Raw genomic sequence first — 17,719 nt, forward strand, 5'->3', positions numbered from 1 at the left:
ATAATGTAGATAGAGAGGTAAAAATTGACACACATGCTTGGAATGACACGGGGTCTTATCAGAACAAAAAAAAAAGTATTGCTAGAGGCGTGAAAGATCCCTTGCGCGCGTCGTTTGCTGATAATCGTGTGCCGAGCCACCACTTTCGTCATGCTTGGCCTCCCAGGTCCCCAGACCTCACTCCGTGCGATTATTGGCTTTGGAGTTACCTGAAGTCACAAATGTATCGTGATCGACCGACATCTCTAGGGATGCTGAAAGACAACATCCGACGCCAATGCCTCACCATAACTCCGGACATGCTTTACAGTGCTGTTCACAACATTATTCCTCGACTACATCTATTGTTGAGGAATGATGGTGGACATATTGAGCATTTCCTGTAAAGAACATCATCTTTACTTTGTCTTACTTTGTCATGCTAATTATTGCTGTTCTGATCAGATGAAGCGCCATCTGCCGGACATTGTTTGAACATTTATATTTTTTTGGTTCTAATAAAACCCCATGTCATTCCAAGCATGTGTGTCAATTTGTACCTCTCTATCTACATTATTCCGTGATTTATTCAGTTTTCAAATTTATACTGACTTTTTGATCACCCGGTATATATGTGTGTGCATGCAAGGAAAGTTAATTAATAGCAAGACATTAAAATATTGGAAGAAATAAATATATTAAAATGTATTGGGAGGTAAGGCTAAATTTTAAATTGTATTTGTTGTGTACACGATTTTTCATTGGTCGTTAGCAGAATGTGACTGAAGTTATTCAGAAACTTTTTGTTCTGTAGATGTTTGCTCATTAATAATAATCTGGTGGACTTTTTAAATGACTAAAAATTTCAGTGTATTCTAAGGTATTCATTTTCTTCCCTTTCTTCATATCACTACGTTTCCATTCGTGGACGAAACGTAGTTTTCTCTCTATCATACAGAAAATAATTTGAAAATCAATGCGCCAGTAGTCGTGTGCCAACGAAGTGAATACAGCACAAGTTAAAAATGCATCTGCCTTTTAATTCTCCATCATTTATCAGGATCTACCGCTCGAGCAGGCCATCCCCTACAGGTCATTTTCTGCAGGTCTTCCATGACAATTTACTTGTCTGGATCTCAGTCTACCACTTCCTCTGATCCCCTGAATTCACACTTATCATCCTTGGAAATACTTTCGTAATGCAGAACACAAGTGTGTGTGTGTGTGTGTGTGTGTGTGTGTGTGTGTGTGTGTGTGTGTAAATGACTCATATTATTACCACAAAGTGAGGTGGTTCATATGGCTCTGACTTAACCTCTGAGGTCATCAGTTACTTAGACTTAGCGCTACATAAGCCTAACTAACCTAAGGACATCACACACATCCATGCCCGAGGCAGGATTCGAACCTGCGACCGTAACAGCCTCGCGGTTCCAGACTGAAGGGCCTAGAACCGCTCGGCCACCAGAGTAAGGAGGAAACCTATAAAGTGACACTCACTCACTCCCCACAGCACAAGAATTTTTGTAAGCGAAGTGATTCCACATGCATAGGAACAGTTTTTCTTCACGACACACTATTGACAAGACAAGATTAAGGATTCACTGAGAAGCAACAGTTTGCAGTTGTCGATAGTCAGTGTGCCCGCCGAGCGAGTTGTTCTCATGTTCGGTAGGCGACACTTTGGGTGAGCAGAGGCAACGAGAAGCCAACGGCCTCGGCGCAGTGGTAACAAAGGTTCCCGTCAGATCCTGGGCTACCATTTGGATGGGTGACCATCTGGTCTGCCGAGCGCTGTTGGCAAGCGGGGTGCACTCAGCCCTTGTGAGGCAAACTGAGGACCTACTTGACTGAGAAGTATCGGCTCCGGTCTCGTAAACACACACTGCCGGGAGAGTGGTGCGCTGACCACATGCCACTCCGTATTCGCATCCAGTGGCGCCTGTGGGCTGAGGATGACACGGCGGCCGGTCGGTACCGTAGGGCCTTGGTGGCCTGTTCGGGCGGAGTTAAGTTTTAGAGGCAATGATATCACTACCACCCGATGATTACTCAGCTAAATCTTAACTCCATTAAAGCGCTCTCCACATCGATGGCGTTCTTACATTTTTAAGAAATTTAATTCATTTTTTTAATGTACTGGCCTCGTTACAGCTTAATTATAATTTGTATTGTTACCGTACGTTTCTTGATATTTTTCGTCGGTTCTTATTTTATGATATATTTTTTCAGTGTAGGAGTAGTAATTATAGAAGTTGGTGTAGCGTTTCCATGCTATACAAGTCAGTGTTTATCCTATAAACCATGTTGTCGCATTGCTTTCAGGGCGTGGGCATAAGGAGCTTCTCAGGTTGAGTAAATTCCTTCATGCAGTTATCCAAAAGACTGTCTCCACGTACGCGTACAACAGAATTACTCCACTGGGAACCGAACCGCGGCGGTGGACTGCTGTAAACTGTTGTGCGGTTGTGTACCACTGAGGGCTACGGCGGAGACGAAGCCAATCCGTCGTTTCTAGGTCCCAAGTTCAATACATACATACAATATACAATTCTGGCCATTAAAATTGCTTCACTACGAAGATCATGTGCTACAGATTCGAAATTTAACCGACAGGAAGAAGATGCTGTGATATGCAAATGATTAGCTTTTCCGAGTATTCACACAAGCTTGGCGCCGGTGGCGACACCTACAACGTGCTGACATGAGGAAAGTTTCCAACCGATTTCTCATACACAAACAGCAGTTGACCGGCGTTGTCTGGTGAAACGTTGTTGTGATGCCTCGTGTAAGGAGGAGAAATGCGTACCATCACGTTTCCGACTTTGACAAAGGTCGGATTGTAGCCTATTGCGATTGCGGTTTATCGTATCGCGACATTGCTGCTCGCGTTGGACGAGATCCAATGACTGTTAGCAGAATATGGAATCGGTGTGTTCGTGAGGGTAATACGGAACGCCGTGCTGGATCCCAACGGCCTCGTATCACTAGCAGTAGAGATGACAAGCATCTTATCCGCATGGCTGTAACGGATCGTGCAGTCACGTCTCGATCCCTGAGTCAACAGATGGGGACGTTTGCAAGACAACAACCACCTGCACGAACGGTTCGACGACGTTTGCAGCAGCATGGAGTTACATCTCGGAGACCACGGCTGCGGTTACCCTCGACGCTGCATCACTGACAGGGGCGCCTGCGATGGTGTCCTCAACGACGAACCTGGGTGCACGAATGGCAAAACGCCATTTTTTCGGATGAATCCAGGTTCTGTTTACAGCATCTTGATGGTCGCATCTGTGTTTGGCGACATCGCGGTGAACGCACATTGGAAGCGTGTATTCGTAATCGCCATACTGGCGTATCACCCGGCGTGATGGTATGGGGTGCCATTGGTTACACGTCTCGGTCACCTCTTGTTCGCATTGACGGCACTTTGAAGCGTGAACGTTACATTTCAGATGTGTTGCGACCCGTGGCTCTACCCTTCATTCCATCCCTGCGAAACCCTACATTTCAGCAGGATAATGCACGACTGTATGTTGCAGGTGCTGTACGGGCCTTTCTGGATACAGAAAATGTTAGACTGCTGCCCTGGCCAGCACATTCTCCAAATCTCTCACCAATTGAAAGCGTCTGGTCAATGGTGGCCGAGCAACTGGCTCGTCACAATACGCCAGTCACTAGTCTTGATGAACTGTGGTATCGTGTTGAAGCTGCATAGTCAGCTGTACCTGTACACGCCATCCAAGCTCTGTTTGACTCAATGCCCAGGCGTATCAATGCCGTTATTACGGTCAGTGGTGGTTGTTCTGGGTACTGATGTCTCAGGATCTATGCACCCAAATTGCGTGAAAATGTAATCACATGTCAGTTCTAGTATAATACACTCCTGGAAATTGAAATAAGAACACCGTGAATTCATTGTCCCAGGAAGGGGAAACTTTATTGACACATTCCTGGGGTCAGATACATCACATGATCACACTGACAGAACCACAGGCACATAGACACAGGCAACAGAGCATGCACAATGTCGGCACTAGTACAGTGTATATCCACCTTTCGCAGCAATGCAGGCTGACAAATGCTGCGCAGCTAGCGCCATTCGACGGCCAACACCGCGGTTCCTGGTGTGTCCGCTGTGCAGTGCATGTGATCATTGCTTGTACAACCCTCTCGCAGTGTCCGGAGCAAGTATGGTGGGTCTGACACACCGGTGTCAATGTGTTCTTTTTTCCATTTCCAGGAGTGTATATTTGTCCAATGAATACCCGTTTATCATATGCATTTCTTTTTGGTGTAGCAATTTTAATGGCCAGTGGTGTAATTGAGTTATAGCTTTGTAATGAATCGTCGGAGACCGCGTACCCTTTTACCAAATAACTTAAGAGGTACCCCTTATCGACCTCTGGAGTTCTGATTCGCAGTGTATAAATGAGGCTCTGTGTATAGCTGTCCTGCTGCTGTAATTGGCAATTTTTCTATTAGGTGAGGTGAGAGTTTTTTGGTTTTAGTGGCTGCAGTGGGTAAGTGGTGGTGGTTTGACTTGGTGAGCTGTGCAGCGCAGGGACGGGACACAGGCAGTGTCAGGGGCAACAGCCAGCCGCACAAAGGCTCCCGGCCGCCGGGCCGCGCACAATGGCTCCCGCGGACAAAGGCGGCCGCCGCGTGTCGTCCGTGCTGTTCGGTGCGGGGGGGGGGGGGGGGGGGCTCGGCACGGACTGCCCTCACCTCACCGCCAAATCGTCTCCGTCATTTATGGTTACAATAGGTTCGTATGAGCAGTTGCCAGCGCGCTCGTGCGCATGCGCAGAGCTGAATCCGCGTATGAGCAGTGGCTTCCTCCCGCTTCTGGCTACTTGGAGCGAGGCTTTTTGGTGTATGAGCAGTAGCAGCAAGTAGCCAGAAGCTACCCGGAAAAATTTTCCTGGCGCGCCCAAGCTGCCAGATTCGCGCATGCGCAGAGCAAGCTCAGTTATAGCGGGGGGGGGGGGGGGGCGGGGAGGGGGTGGTCCTTCCCCACGTGCCCCGTGGCCGTGTCTTCGTTTACAGCTCCCACGTCAAATGAAAACAAAACAGATTCTGTGGCCGGGAGCCGTCAAGTGAATTAATATACATTCTCATAACCATGAAAGACCAAAATAAGTTAGTAGTTTCAATTTTCTGATTTTATATTATTTCCACGTTTTTAGCAATCAACCATTAATGTCTTAATGAAGCTATTTCTGGCTGTTTTATAGAGAAATTTGCTTCAGTTAATTTTTTTTCCGCTGAGGCAGTTAGCTTATTTGAAACGAAGTGTTTCATTCCGCGCTATTGGCTACTTTCAACCTCGTTCAATTTAAAGTGCAAACTTTCATTTTCTGGGACGAATGACGTTATACCATAATAAAGAACCAAACATCAGAATACAGTACTGGACCTCCAAGAAAATTGGTATCACGAGAACCACATGAAAAGCTGAATATCAGGTACTTCAGAGTCCATCTGGACATACAAATGTGCAAATAGAGCGGAATGAAGCATTTTAGTATGGTTTATGAAATTCCGATGTTGCTGGAGTAGGTCTCTGATGTCCTGTTCCTTATATGACACAGTAAGATCTCTTAATGCTATATACGTACGAACATACGTAAACATAGACTTGAAGCAAAGTAGGCAAATTTGGTCAGTAGTTTTAAACTAAATATTTTGTTTCAAATATAATGACAGCCGTAGCAGAATTTTATAGATCTGCATTCTATGAAAGTGTTTTTCGATCACAAGGCACTTGTCTAGTACTTCCTCTGGGCCTGAAGTTATTTCTTAATTTGTGTTTACGTCTTAAATTTATAGAATGCCATTCTATGCTAAATTTTAGACTGGCAGCATACCATGTTTTATCGTTTTAACTCCCCACATAGCTTCATATTTATTCATAGAGTAGAATATAAACTGTCAGTTGCACAGCTTCTTTGCCTCACGGACAACCATGTTAATTTTTTCATATTTTGAAATAGTCATGAAATTTATTGTCCTTTATTCCGGTGTAAGCTACACAAGAAACTCTCTCTTTTTTTGTTGCAAGTAATTTGTATTCCATTCTAGTAGCTTTTTGCAGTGCTGTGTACATATAAATGTGTTGGAAATGCTACATAACAATATTGCAGAGTAAGAATTAAAAAAAATAATAATAATCTGTCAAAGTCACCCCTTAGCAAAATTTTATGGTACTTCGAGCAGTGGAGTCTAATTTTGAAATGACTCAAAAGCCAAGAACTGCTTCCTTATTTGCATCCTTTATCTGTGTGGGATATGATGGAACAATTGCTCTAATTACAACTCAGTATGTCCTCTCAACAACATGCCGCACGGGCGGCACGGCTACACATGGTCACGTGATGCCCCACCAGAAATACGACGAAAAGCGTATGAGCAGAGCAAGCACCAAGCACGGGCTGCCTACGTCATCGTAGCTGCGCATGCGCAGTACAGCCTGTTGTCTGGCGCTTTCTGGTAACTGCTCAAACGAACCTAATGTCTGTCTTTATACAGTGTCTGCATCTTCGTAATTCAATTTCTTTCAGACATGCAAGTATGTCTGAAGGAACAGACGCTGTCACTGTCTGCTACAGCTGTGGTAAACAACACGAAACACACACTAAGAAAACAAGACGGAAATCGGTAGATGTCATGTACATCCAAAATTGAAAAAAAATTACTACAATTTTAGAAAAGTGATTGATTTATTGAAGACAAAGAGCTTCACAGATTGAAAAAGTCAACAGTGCATTGGTCCACCTCTGGCCCTTGTGCAGGCAGTTATTCGCCTTGGCATTGATTGACAAAGTTGTTAGATGTTCTCCTCATCGCAAATGACAAAATCCGAGCAATCGATCAGCTAGCGAGATGCCCTCATTCACAGGTCCTCGTGTGGAAACTGCTGCGCGGTGTGGGATCCTTACCAGATAGGACTGACGGAGTACATCGAAAAAGTTCAAAGGAAGGCAGCACGTTTTGTATTATCGCGAAATATGGGAGAGAAATGTGTCACAGAAATGATACAGGATTTGGGCTGGACATCATTAAAAGAAAGGCGTCTTTCATTGCGACGGATTCTTCTCACAAAATCCCAATCACCAACTTTCTCCTCCGAATGTGAAAATATTTAGTTGACACCGACCTACATAGAGAGGAACGATCATCACGATAAAATAAGGGAAATCAAGAGCTCGTACGGAAAGATATAGGCGTCCATTCTTTCCGCGCGCTATACGAGATTGGAATAATAGAGAATTGTGGAGGTGGTTCGATGATCCCTCTGCCAGGCACTTAAATGTGATTTGCAGAGTATCCGTGTAGATGTAGATGTTTCGCAAGTTTGATGCAACTATAAGGGTCCGTCAAAAGAAAAGGAGATAGATGGAAAAGTAAGCAAGCTATTTCTTATTTCAAAAGTAATCTCTGTAACTTCAATCATTCATCCCACTGTGAAACAAGACGGTAAATGCCTTCACGGAAAAATGTATGCGATTGCCTACGGAACCATAATTGTACCCAGGCGTGCACTCTTCGTCCGAAGCAAATCGACGGCCACGAATATCTTTCTCCAGGGCCCCAAAAATATCGCAGTCGCGTCGGGAGGGATCGGGACTGTACAGAGCACGTGCAAGGGGTTCCCGGCGAAATTTCTGCAGCGTGCTTTAAACAATCTTGCCAACATGTTGGCCCGCTGCGAAGTTTCGCTGGTAAGTCCTTACACATCCTCCATACAGTCTCGACCTCTCCTGTTGCGATTGCTACATTTTCGAGGCCCTGAAGAAAGCCGTTCGTAGCCGCTGATTTGCTCCGGACGAAGAGGGCCTGCGTACAATCGTGGCTCCACAGGCAACCGCAAACATTTTTCCACAAAGGCACAGACCGTCTTCTCTCACAATGGGATAGATGTATTAACAACTACGGCGAATACTTTTGTAATAAACAGTTACATTTTTCCATCCGTCTCATTGTCATGATTTCCAGGAATATCTTCAATCGATAATCTGCCGTATTTTCGCCCATGCTTGTAAGAGATGACCCCTATATTCTTGAACATTACAAGGTTCTTTATTTACGTGACCATTACGGCACTCCAACCCCAGTTCTCGATACCAGTAATATCGTACTACTTTGCTGCGAAGTAACAGACATTTCTGTGACAATATTCACATTTGGTATCGATATATTACAGTGATATTGTTCTTGTGTGTATTCATTTCTGTGAGACTGTCATAATCTTTGACTTACTTGTAACCGTTTTGGCGCGAATGCGCACAGAGCAGTCTTTGTTTCACTTTGCAGAAGTTATTTCGCTTTGTAAAAGAACAGTCAAGTCTTGTGTTTGGTTAAAGTGGAAATTAAATATGTGAAGATTGAAACAAAACTCTTTTCTTGATGATGTCACAATTAAGAAGTAGTATATGTGAATTTACAAGAAGTTTAATAAAAATGTGGATCGTGAACACCAAGTCAAAAATTATTCCTACCATACCATTGTTCTGATCTGGGATTGTTTGATCATTAAGAATTTCCTGAAAAACGCAATTATTAGGTCTTCAAATATTGCGGAAGCGTCCGACCCCCCGCCCCCCCCCCCCTCCCCGGTCTGCTTTGACCCATGACGTCACAAATACGGCGGGAACGACGATTCCAATATGGCGCATATAAAGTCGTTACGTACACTTTATGAGGACGAAAATACATCGAAAAAGAAACACACACACTTTCCGCAAAAAGCCTAATGACACTAACGGGACAACCCGGGAAATAGGTTTTTGGGTGGGGATAAACTAAATATAAACAAATTTAGACACCCAGCCCCATACAAAACCACGCAAAACGACGAAAAAACCGACATCACAGAACTCCCCAAATACCACTAAACACAATATCATCTGGAATCGGACACTTCCCTTGACCTATATAGCTCAACAGCAGCTCCGGATCCCATAAATTAGGACCTAACACTTCCCTTGACCTATATAGCTCAAAAACATCTCCCGATACCAATACCAACATTCACAGCCACACATTGGGATCGAACACTTTCCTTGACCTGTTATCCTTACGACATCTCCACATACAGCCGTCCCTGGTCCGAGAAGCCGGAACTTTAAGTACGCCTCATTTCTTCACGACTTACTGAACACTTCACGACTTCATCCAAAAATCCGAATAGTTGAAGAAATTTTATTAAGAGACAACGCACTGTCCCCCATCATAGCCGACAACCGAAAACTGTTGACCCTGTCAGTCATATCCGTACCTACCAAAGACATAAAAAAAGAAATTTACCAAAATTCACACACGACGCCACACTCGCAAACTAAACCAAAAACATCACCTAACACACCACCAGAGCACCACCGATCGCATCAAAACGACACCTACAAATACGCCACTCTCACAAACTAAATTACGCGCCGTCGTGACGTCACACACCACAACAGCCATACGTCACGGGTCAAAGCCGACGGGTGGGATCGGACGCTTCGGTCGACCTTCCAGCAGTCAAAGTGGAATCACCCTGATGAGCGATAACAACTTCGACGAAATCTACGTGGGAATCCATTCAAGATAAGTGCCAAAATTAATGAATTTTTTACAGTGACTTCATTATTTCATTTCTGACGATACCATCCACAGTCAATAACTTTGTTGTTGCCCGATAAAGCGAACATATGCTGCGTGAGCAACATTATTAATCTGATTTCTAACCTACTTTGCAAATGGTGGTATTGTTAGAACAGGTATCTGTAACTTCCCACTTTTGATGTAAACCTAGTACAGACAGCTAGGAAAGTCGTTGCCTCTCACACCCTTCAAATCTTTAGAGCAAATGGCGTTTTCACTCCGGGCACGGTTGCCTCACTTCTCGCCTACGGCGTGACACGGGTTTAGTCTCACACTAACCCAGAGGTTCCCAAACTGGGGGGCGCGCCCCCCTGGGAGGGGGGGGGGGCGTGATGATGTTGCAAGGGGAGCGCGGGTGGAGTTAGTGGTATAAACCTAATATTTCTTTTTAATATCGATATTTTAATAAAAATGAATGTGCAGGTATTAATGATAGATTGTGTGTGTGTGTTGTGGTCTTCAGTCCTGAGACTGGTTTGATGCAGCTCTCCATGCTACTAATGATAGATTATGGTGCTAAATGCAATCGTTTGGCGTCCCACTTCCCGCAATCATATCGCAATAACCTATCCTAGAACATACAGCTTTTGAAGATCACGTTTGGAATGTCTCGTTCAGAATGTCACACACAGAAACACTCAAAATTACGAAGGCGATACGCTTAATTCTAATATATCAGATTTGTAAACAACTTACTTCTGACAACTGGAAAACAGAAAAGTCAGCTATTAACTATTCTGTACATTTGTACACTTGAACTGAACGTAATCATGTCATAACTTTTAGCCGTAGTAGGCTATGTTCATCAGAGTAATAATCACTTATACTGCGTAACTGCAAAAATGCCGTTTTATTACCCTGTCAGCCCGCGGATCCCCATGTGATGCGATTACAGTGACTTTAATAGACTGTATACGCTTCAAATGAACTGGCGGGCTCGTAATTTGGACGCCAGGGTTATGCCCTTTGTCACCAGAAAAATGTGCAAAACGTGAATGCGAAACTAGTACAAGTGTTCGTTCTGAGCAGAGTACTTCATACAGAAGTACGCTGGCTCTCAAAAGGAAATATGCTAGGAAGATTATTTGAACTTCGAGACGAAGTGATGCACTTTTTGGAAAATAAGAAACAAACTGAATTTATGTGGAATTTAGAAAGCCCGGTGTTCTTGTTTCATTGGATTACCAGTCAGATATTTTCGAATCTTTAAACAAAAAATGGTTCAAATGGCTCTGAGCACTATGAGACTCAACTGCTGAGGTCATTAGTCCCCTAGAACTTAGAACTAGTTAAACCTAACTAACCTAAGGACATCACAAACATCCATGCCCGAGGCAGGATTCGAACCTGCGACCGTAGCGGTCTTGCGGTTCCAGACTGCAGCGCCTGTAACCGCACGGCCACTTCGGCCGGCTAATCTTTAAACACATTGAATTTGAAATTACAAGGTGGAGAGTCAAACATAATTTTCCATCGGGATGCCATCAAAGCGTTTAATGATAAGTTGTAACTATGGAAACGTAAAATTTTAGCCTGCAATTATTCCTGCTTTCCCAGGTTGTTTGGAATCCTGGAAGAAGCCCGATTTCAAAACGATTTTAAGGATACTGATACTAAGAGTAAAATATCAAACCATTTGCAGCACCTGACTGATGAATTCGAACGATACTTCCCTAACAGTTGTGATGATAAAATTTATTATAGGTTAGCGACGGTTACATTTCACGTTGACGTGGATGTGTTGCCAGACAGACTACAAGAGGAAGTCTTAGAAGTTAAAAATGATTCTGCAGCGAAGTATGACTTTGAGAAGATGGATAAGCCTTTATTTTTGGTGAAATATCTCACGGTGTACCCCAGCACAGCAGAACAAGCACTGAAACTGTATTTACCATTTTCAAGCACTTATTTGTGCGAAAGAGCATTTTCAGCGGTAGTGGCGATAAAAAATAAGCTTAGAAGCAAACTCAGTATTGCCAATGATTTACGTTGCGCAGTTTCTACTATTCAGCCAAGAATTCAAAATCTTGTAAAAAATATGCAAGCTCATCCTTCACATTGATTTATTTCTTTGTTTCTTGCCATGTGTGCCGGCCGGAGTGGCCAAGCGGTTCTAGGAGCTACAGTCCGGAACCGCGCGACCGCTACGGTCGCGGGTTCGAATCCTGCCTCGGGCATGGATGTGTGTGATGTCCTTAGGTTAGTTAGGTTTAAGTAGTTCTAAGTTCTAGGGGACTTATGACCTCAGCAGTTGAGTCCCATAGTGCTCAGAGCCATTTGAACCATTTTTTTGCCATTTGTGTGTGGAAATAATATTTTTATAATAAATACGTCACATTATAAGAGAACTTGTTATTTTCCTCCTAACTATCCTTACATGTAGGTAATACTGTAAAATTATAAAAAAACTATTTCGAAGAAACAATATAAAATAAACATAGTGAATCTGATTTAAATATAAATACTGCGTGTGATCCTTATGGATACTGATGTTACGTGTGGTATGTTATTTCAACTAATAATAGTATTTCTCCTCGATGAAGACACAGCGAAAGTTTATCCTAGATATCGCAAGCGAAGAGTAGTCCTAAAATCGTATACGGGTGAAGAAATGGTGTGCAGCAAGGGAATGTAATCAAGGTAAAGAAGTTGTTTTATTCATATTTTTTAAAGTTCTGTGTAGCCTGCACGATCATTGCGTAAAACTAATTTTTTATTTTGTGTCTGGTTCTGAGAACTGGGCGTTTGTCGCCGTTGGGTAACTGTCGTCGTTGACATAAATGGCAACCTATGCGCAATGATAATGGGGAGCGCTATAGGCGTAAAAATCAGTGATGTTCGTTAACACCGTGACTGAGTGACTATTTTTGATAATGAGTGAAAGTAATAAGCTACACTCAACTTAAAATAATAGGCCGCATCCACTAATGTGCAAAGGTCGCAAATATTTTTCCTTGTTTGCCAAGGACTTTCTTTACTTTCGGAGTGGCTTATAATCACAAGACTAGACTGATGACGTAATAACTGCGACTCGATACATTAACAGCCCACCATGTTACATGAAGTCACCATCACAAATTTTTCAATAGTTTCTTGATAATTGATAAAAATCTCTATATTTTTTTAGGGCGGGGCAGGAAAGTTTTGTTTTCGGCTGAAGGGGGGCGTGACATACAAAAGTTTGGGAACCTCTGCACTAACCTATATATTTCGTTGTGAATGCAACGTAGTCGCGCTTGGTTCAACCGTAACAGACAGCGTTAACTGTTGTCGCGGTAGGGGCACAAAGGCAGTGATTAACCAGCGATTCGCCACGTGACGCCTTCGGCAGACTGGCCCGCGATGGAGCCGTTTGAAAGGATGGGCCGCGTGCAGCGGAACGCCTGGTTTTCCGCGGAGTGGACAGACAGGTCGCTCGTGAGTCACGGGGCCGCATGCCGTCTGCGCCGGAATGGCCTGCAGGCAGCGGCGGCGGCGACGACGACGCATGCGCCAGCGTCCCGCGCGGCCACAACGGCGTGCTAGTGGACCGCGGCGCCGCCACCAAAACTACAAACCAGAGGCGCGCTTTGTGTGGCGTTCCGTCGCTAATCACACAATTCTCCCCACTTCTTTGTCTTGCTAGCGCCGAAGATACTCCGCATTCCACTCCAATAAGAGACATCTCTGAAAAGGTTCCACTAGTTCTCTCGCTACTTGTGACGTACAGTCCCTCAAACGTCCCTTCGTAGAGGAAACGTTCGTGTATACGGTTTTCATCTCACGATTATTCTGCGATACCTGTTAGCATTACTGACAATACGGAATCAACAGCTTTATTATGCGATCTCTCAAATTCCAAAATGAAACAAATTACAGCTCAGGCATCGATATTAATAGTTTCCAGTGTTCTGTACCCCCATAATACCGAAACCTCCGAATATACGAAACATTTCAAGGATTCTGAATAAACACCTCAAACATTTGGACTAAATACAAAGCGCTATAACCTGGCTACTCACAGCATAGAACATGCTGCTCAATCAATATGTTTAACTGACGACTATGGACCGATAATGATTACGTGTCATCTGGAACACTTATTCTGTTAAATGATAGCGTACTGTGAGGTTTCCTAGTACAGGTAACCCCAATAAAACATTCACGGCGCTAACAGGTCACTAACTTTGTAAGGAAGGGCTATTATTAGCAGCTAGTCAAAAAATCAAATGGCTCTGAGCACTATGGGACTTAACATCTGTGGTGATCAGTCCCCTAGAACTTAGGGCTACTTAAACCTAACTAACCTAAGGACAACACACACATCCATGCCCGAGGCAGGATTCGAACCTGCGACCGTAGCGGTCACGCGGTTCCAGACTGAAGCGCCTAGAACCGCACGGTCACTGCGGCCGGCTTAGCAGCTAGTAATCAACGCTAAATAAACATGGCGGTTTACCCGTCACCGCCAGCTCGACAAAGGTAGTAAAAAAATGGCGGGAATGAGGATCTTGGAATGGTAGTTTACTTTAACCTACACATAAAATGCCGATAATGTAACCACTAAACACTATTTCGCCTTAGACTAAGCCTTCTCTCTACACTTCAACATTATAAACATGAGCGTTGCATGTGTGTCGACACTAAGCTAAGTAACGCGCAAAACAATAACCAGAAGCCTATACACGGTGTTGCAAAACACAATCGGTTTTTCGCGTCAAGGTGGGCACACTTCAGTTTTAGTATTGCTTAGTAACCGCTTAAGGGCTGAATGGCTGAACACTCACCACTTCGTCTATATTCGTGAAGTCTATGTAAACTTTTCAAGTATACTTTTTACTAGGTTGTGCGTCAAGCCTTCATCGCATGCTGTTCACGGACTCTAAGAACAATAACTGCAGATATTCTTCTCCCCGACTCCGTCGAAGAATATTTTCACTGAACAATAATATCTTTAGTTCCGCCCTGAAAACTTGCTTTTGCTATTTTCTTAGCAGCTTTGTGCGATTTATTAGTGACTTACAGTTTAAATTATTCAAACGAGTTCAACAATTCGAGATAAAATAGGCAAAAGTTACATAATGATGCCCCCTTGCATTTTTTGTCTTTTACGGACGATGTATGTACATACTGTACACCAAAATATTCGCCGGGTACTTGTTTATTAATAGAGGCTTTCCAAATTTATGTGATTTTTTTTTGTTATTATAACGAATAGTTAGTTAAACATTTCTCACAAACATAGACATCTGGTTAAGCTACAGCTCAGTTTGTTACTATAACCATTGTTTCGCATTCACATTCGTTGTTTTCACCTTGAGTCATCCAGATTTTCATTTTTCAATCTAACCTAGACGTCAGGCTACGTTACTTGGCACCACAACGAGGAAGATGAAAACAGGAGCCAGAGGGCATTATCACTCTCTAGACGATAAAATAATGGAGTAGCTCAAAGTAAGCCCACGGATTAAAGGGTTTTCAGAGGCATTAATGTCAATCGCTCTTAGCCACCATTGTATAAAACAAAACCTACTTCGGTTCCAAATCGAATGAAGAACAAGTTAAGCAATCCGCAAAATATTGTACAGTATGTTGGAGTATAGTGCTGTCAATGGCAATCGTGATCTGCACTGTTAAAGACAGCACTTACTGAAACCCCCTACATTAGGTATTGTGTGACTTCCAGGCGTTGGGCGAACAGTACGGCAAGGGTGCCGATACGAAACTGTAAACAAGGCGAAGTTACACGGCCATTGCTAGACGTTTTGCCGCTCCAAGCGAGAATTGAAATGACACCTCCTCTTTTTCCACTAGCATCGGTCTCCTTGCTATCCCCCTCCCCCCTCCATCTAATTGTTTAATTGTTCGACGAAAGACTCTGGGCACACGCAGCAAATAATTATTACACATTCTGATGTTATTTTAACACAGGCAACAGTTCGACTAAAATTATAGTGCAAACTGTAGCGGAATGATTAAAATATACACAGGATTCGTTTCTACGATATTATCGCACCCCGTTACTTTTTTGAAATTTGACTAAGCAATCAAAAACTTTGTCAGATTTTTGGATGAACTCATTTTTAACTTCACCACGAAACAGAAGATCAGTGTTATTAATAACATCCGTTCTAGATTACGGATTCTGCTAAGAGTTTTTGTTCTAACAGCGCACGATGCCTAGTCCCTATACGCTTTAAAGCTGAAAATATCCTTTCGCACCGTCAGCCAAGAGCAATAAGCAGCCATGAGATTTCAGTACGCGCAGCTGTCGTTAATTATACTGAGAAAACAGCTTGCAAGCACAAGGTACACAATTTCTACACGTATGTCAGGGCGGTAAACAAGTCGCTACTCTCTCTTCCTGGTTGTTGTTTGCGTACACATCAAATTTTAAGAAAACTACTACTAATTTGTTTGAGAAAAAGCAATGTAGTTCTTTTCTCGTGCATAGGGTATCAGCCACCCAGAGACAGAATTACAAACAAACACACACACACACACACACACACACACACACACACACACACACACACCAACCGATTTTTAAGTATGGTTATGATAAACTGTACTTAACCTTTTACTCATTTGATTTATTTTGAAAGGTAATTACAAGAGCTAGATTGTAAATACGTAATCGACTGTCCACAGGAAATAATAGTAGAACTCAAAATGTTCAAATGTGTGTGAAATCTTATGGAACTAAACTGCTAAGGTCATGTCTCTAAGCTTACACACTACTTAACCTAAATTATCCTAAGGACAAACACACACACCCATGCCCGAGGGAGGACTCGAACCTCCCCCAGGACCAGCCGCACAGTTTATGACTGCAGCGCCTCGGACCGCTCGGCTAATCCCGCGCGGCACAGTAGAACTAAAAATATCAACAGAACCACCGAGGACAACTGTCGCTTGACAAATGGTCTGCAGAGGCGTAAACAAAAAGAGGGACTAAACGTGGTATGGCATCAACACGCAAACACGATCACAAACCAGCGCTCAACAGACATTAATTAAGGTCATGTTTGTTTCCGTTTCGTACCCAGTTCTGAGACATCGAGGGATCACCAATTTAGTGTTGTAGGGCAGCGTGGAGGGTAAAAATTGAAGAGGGAGACCAAGAGATGAATACACTAAGCAGATTCAGAAGGATGTAGGCTGCAGTAGGTACTGGGAGATGAAGCAGCTTGCACAGGATAGAGTAGCATGGAGAGCTGCATCAAACCAGTCTCAGGACTGAAGACCACAACACAACAACCCAGTAGTGGCTGCTTTAGTTTTGAGATTGATAAAGGCAATGTGTGTCGTTTCGTCAGAGTGAATTCCGCCTGCTTTTGGAAACAATTAGCTGTTTCAAGTTTTCTCCTCATTTGCTCAATTTTTCGCTGCTCGATTTAAAATTTATTTTTTCCGCCCTTTGCCGCGCCTAAAATAGTTGTCCTAGGCGCTACCTAGTCTTGCCTACAGGTAGAAACGGCGCCGCGCATTTGTTGCAGACGGCAGGTAAGAAGCAGCTGGCGTGGGCAGCCGGAGAGCGGCTCGCCTTGGCCTCCGCGCGGCGCGGCGCGGCGCGGCGCACTCACCTTGCCGGTGGCCTTCTTGTAGCGCAGCGTCGCCTGCCGGATGAGATCCCTGACGAGCATGTCGCCGTCCCCGCAGGGCACCACCACCCGCACAGGCCCGAAGATCACAGTCACCTTCATGCCACCACACACTGCGTATTAATCCGGCACAGAATCACACAGCACACGCGCCGCGTCGCGCACGAGCAGAACGGGTCGCACGGGCACACGAGTTGGCTGGCCGCATGACGGCGGCGTCGCCGAGCGCTCACTGCTGGAAGACCGGAGAGGAGCGCTGGAGGCTCCGGGACTGCCGTCGCTCCGCCCTCAGCCGCGCCGTCGACAAAAGCCGGAAAAACCTGTTTTCCAGCGGCCCCTAGGTGCGGCGCTGGCGCCCGCCGCAGCGCGCCCTGCCACCTGGCGGCGGCCGGCCGAGCTAGTGGCGCGTTATCTGGCGGCGCACCTCCGAAGTACTGGGAGCCCAGGCCGGGCGGGTTGCGTGAACATGCCAAAATCAAAATTCGCTCGCACGCTAGTTTACTTTT

General features: G+C 44.3%; 1 protein-coding gene across 1 annotated transcript in view; it reads right to left on the reverse strand.

Annotated features, from left to right (window-relative positions):
- Positions 1 to 17,486, reverse strand: part of LOC126251905 (partitioning defective 3 homolog B-like) — a 313,128-nt gene extending 295,642 nt beyond the window's left edge. Inside the window, exon 1 of the mRNA XM_049952631.1 lies at positions 17,196 to 17,486. Within this exon, the coding sequence (XP_049808588.1) occupies positions 17,196 to 17,315 (120 nt within the window). The 5' untranslated portion in view covers positions 17,316 to 17,486. The remainder of the gene's footprint in view (positions 1 to 17,195) is intronic.
- Positions 17,487 to 17,719: the final 233 nt, after the last annotated feature.

This window comes from Schistocerca nitens, chromosome 4, assembly GCF_023898315.1.
Source record: "Schistocerca nitens isolate TAMUIC-IGC-003100 chromosome 4, iqSchNite1.1, whole genome shotgun sequence".
In the NCBI taxonomy this organism is placed as follows: domain Eukaryota; kingdom Metazoa; phylum Arthropoda; class Insecta; order Orthoptera; family Acrididae; genus Schistocerca; species Schistocerca nitens.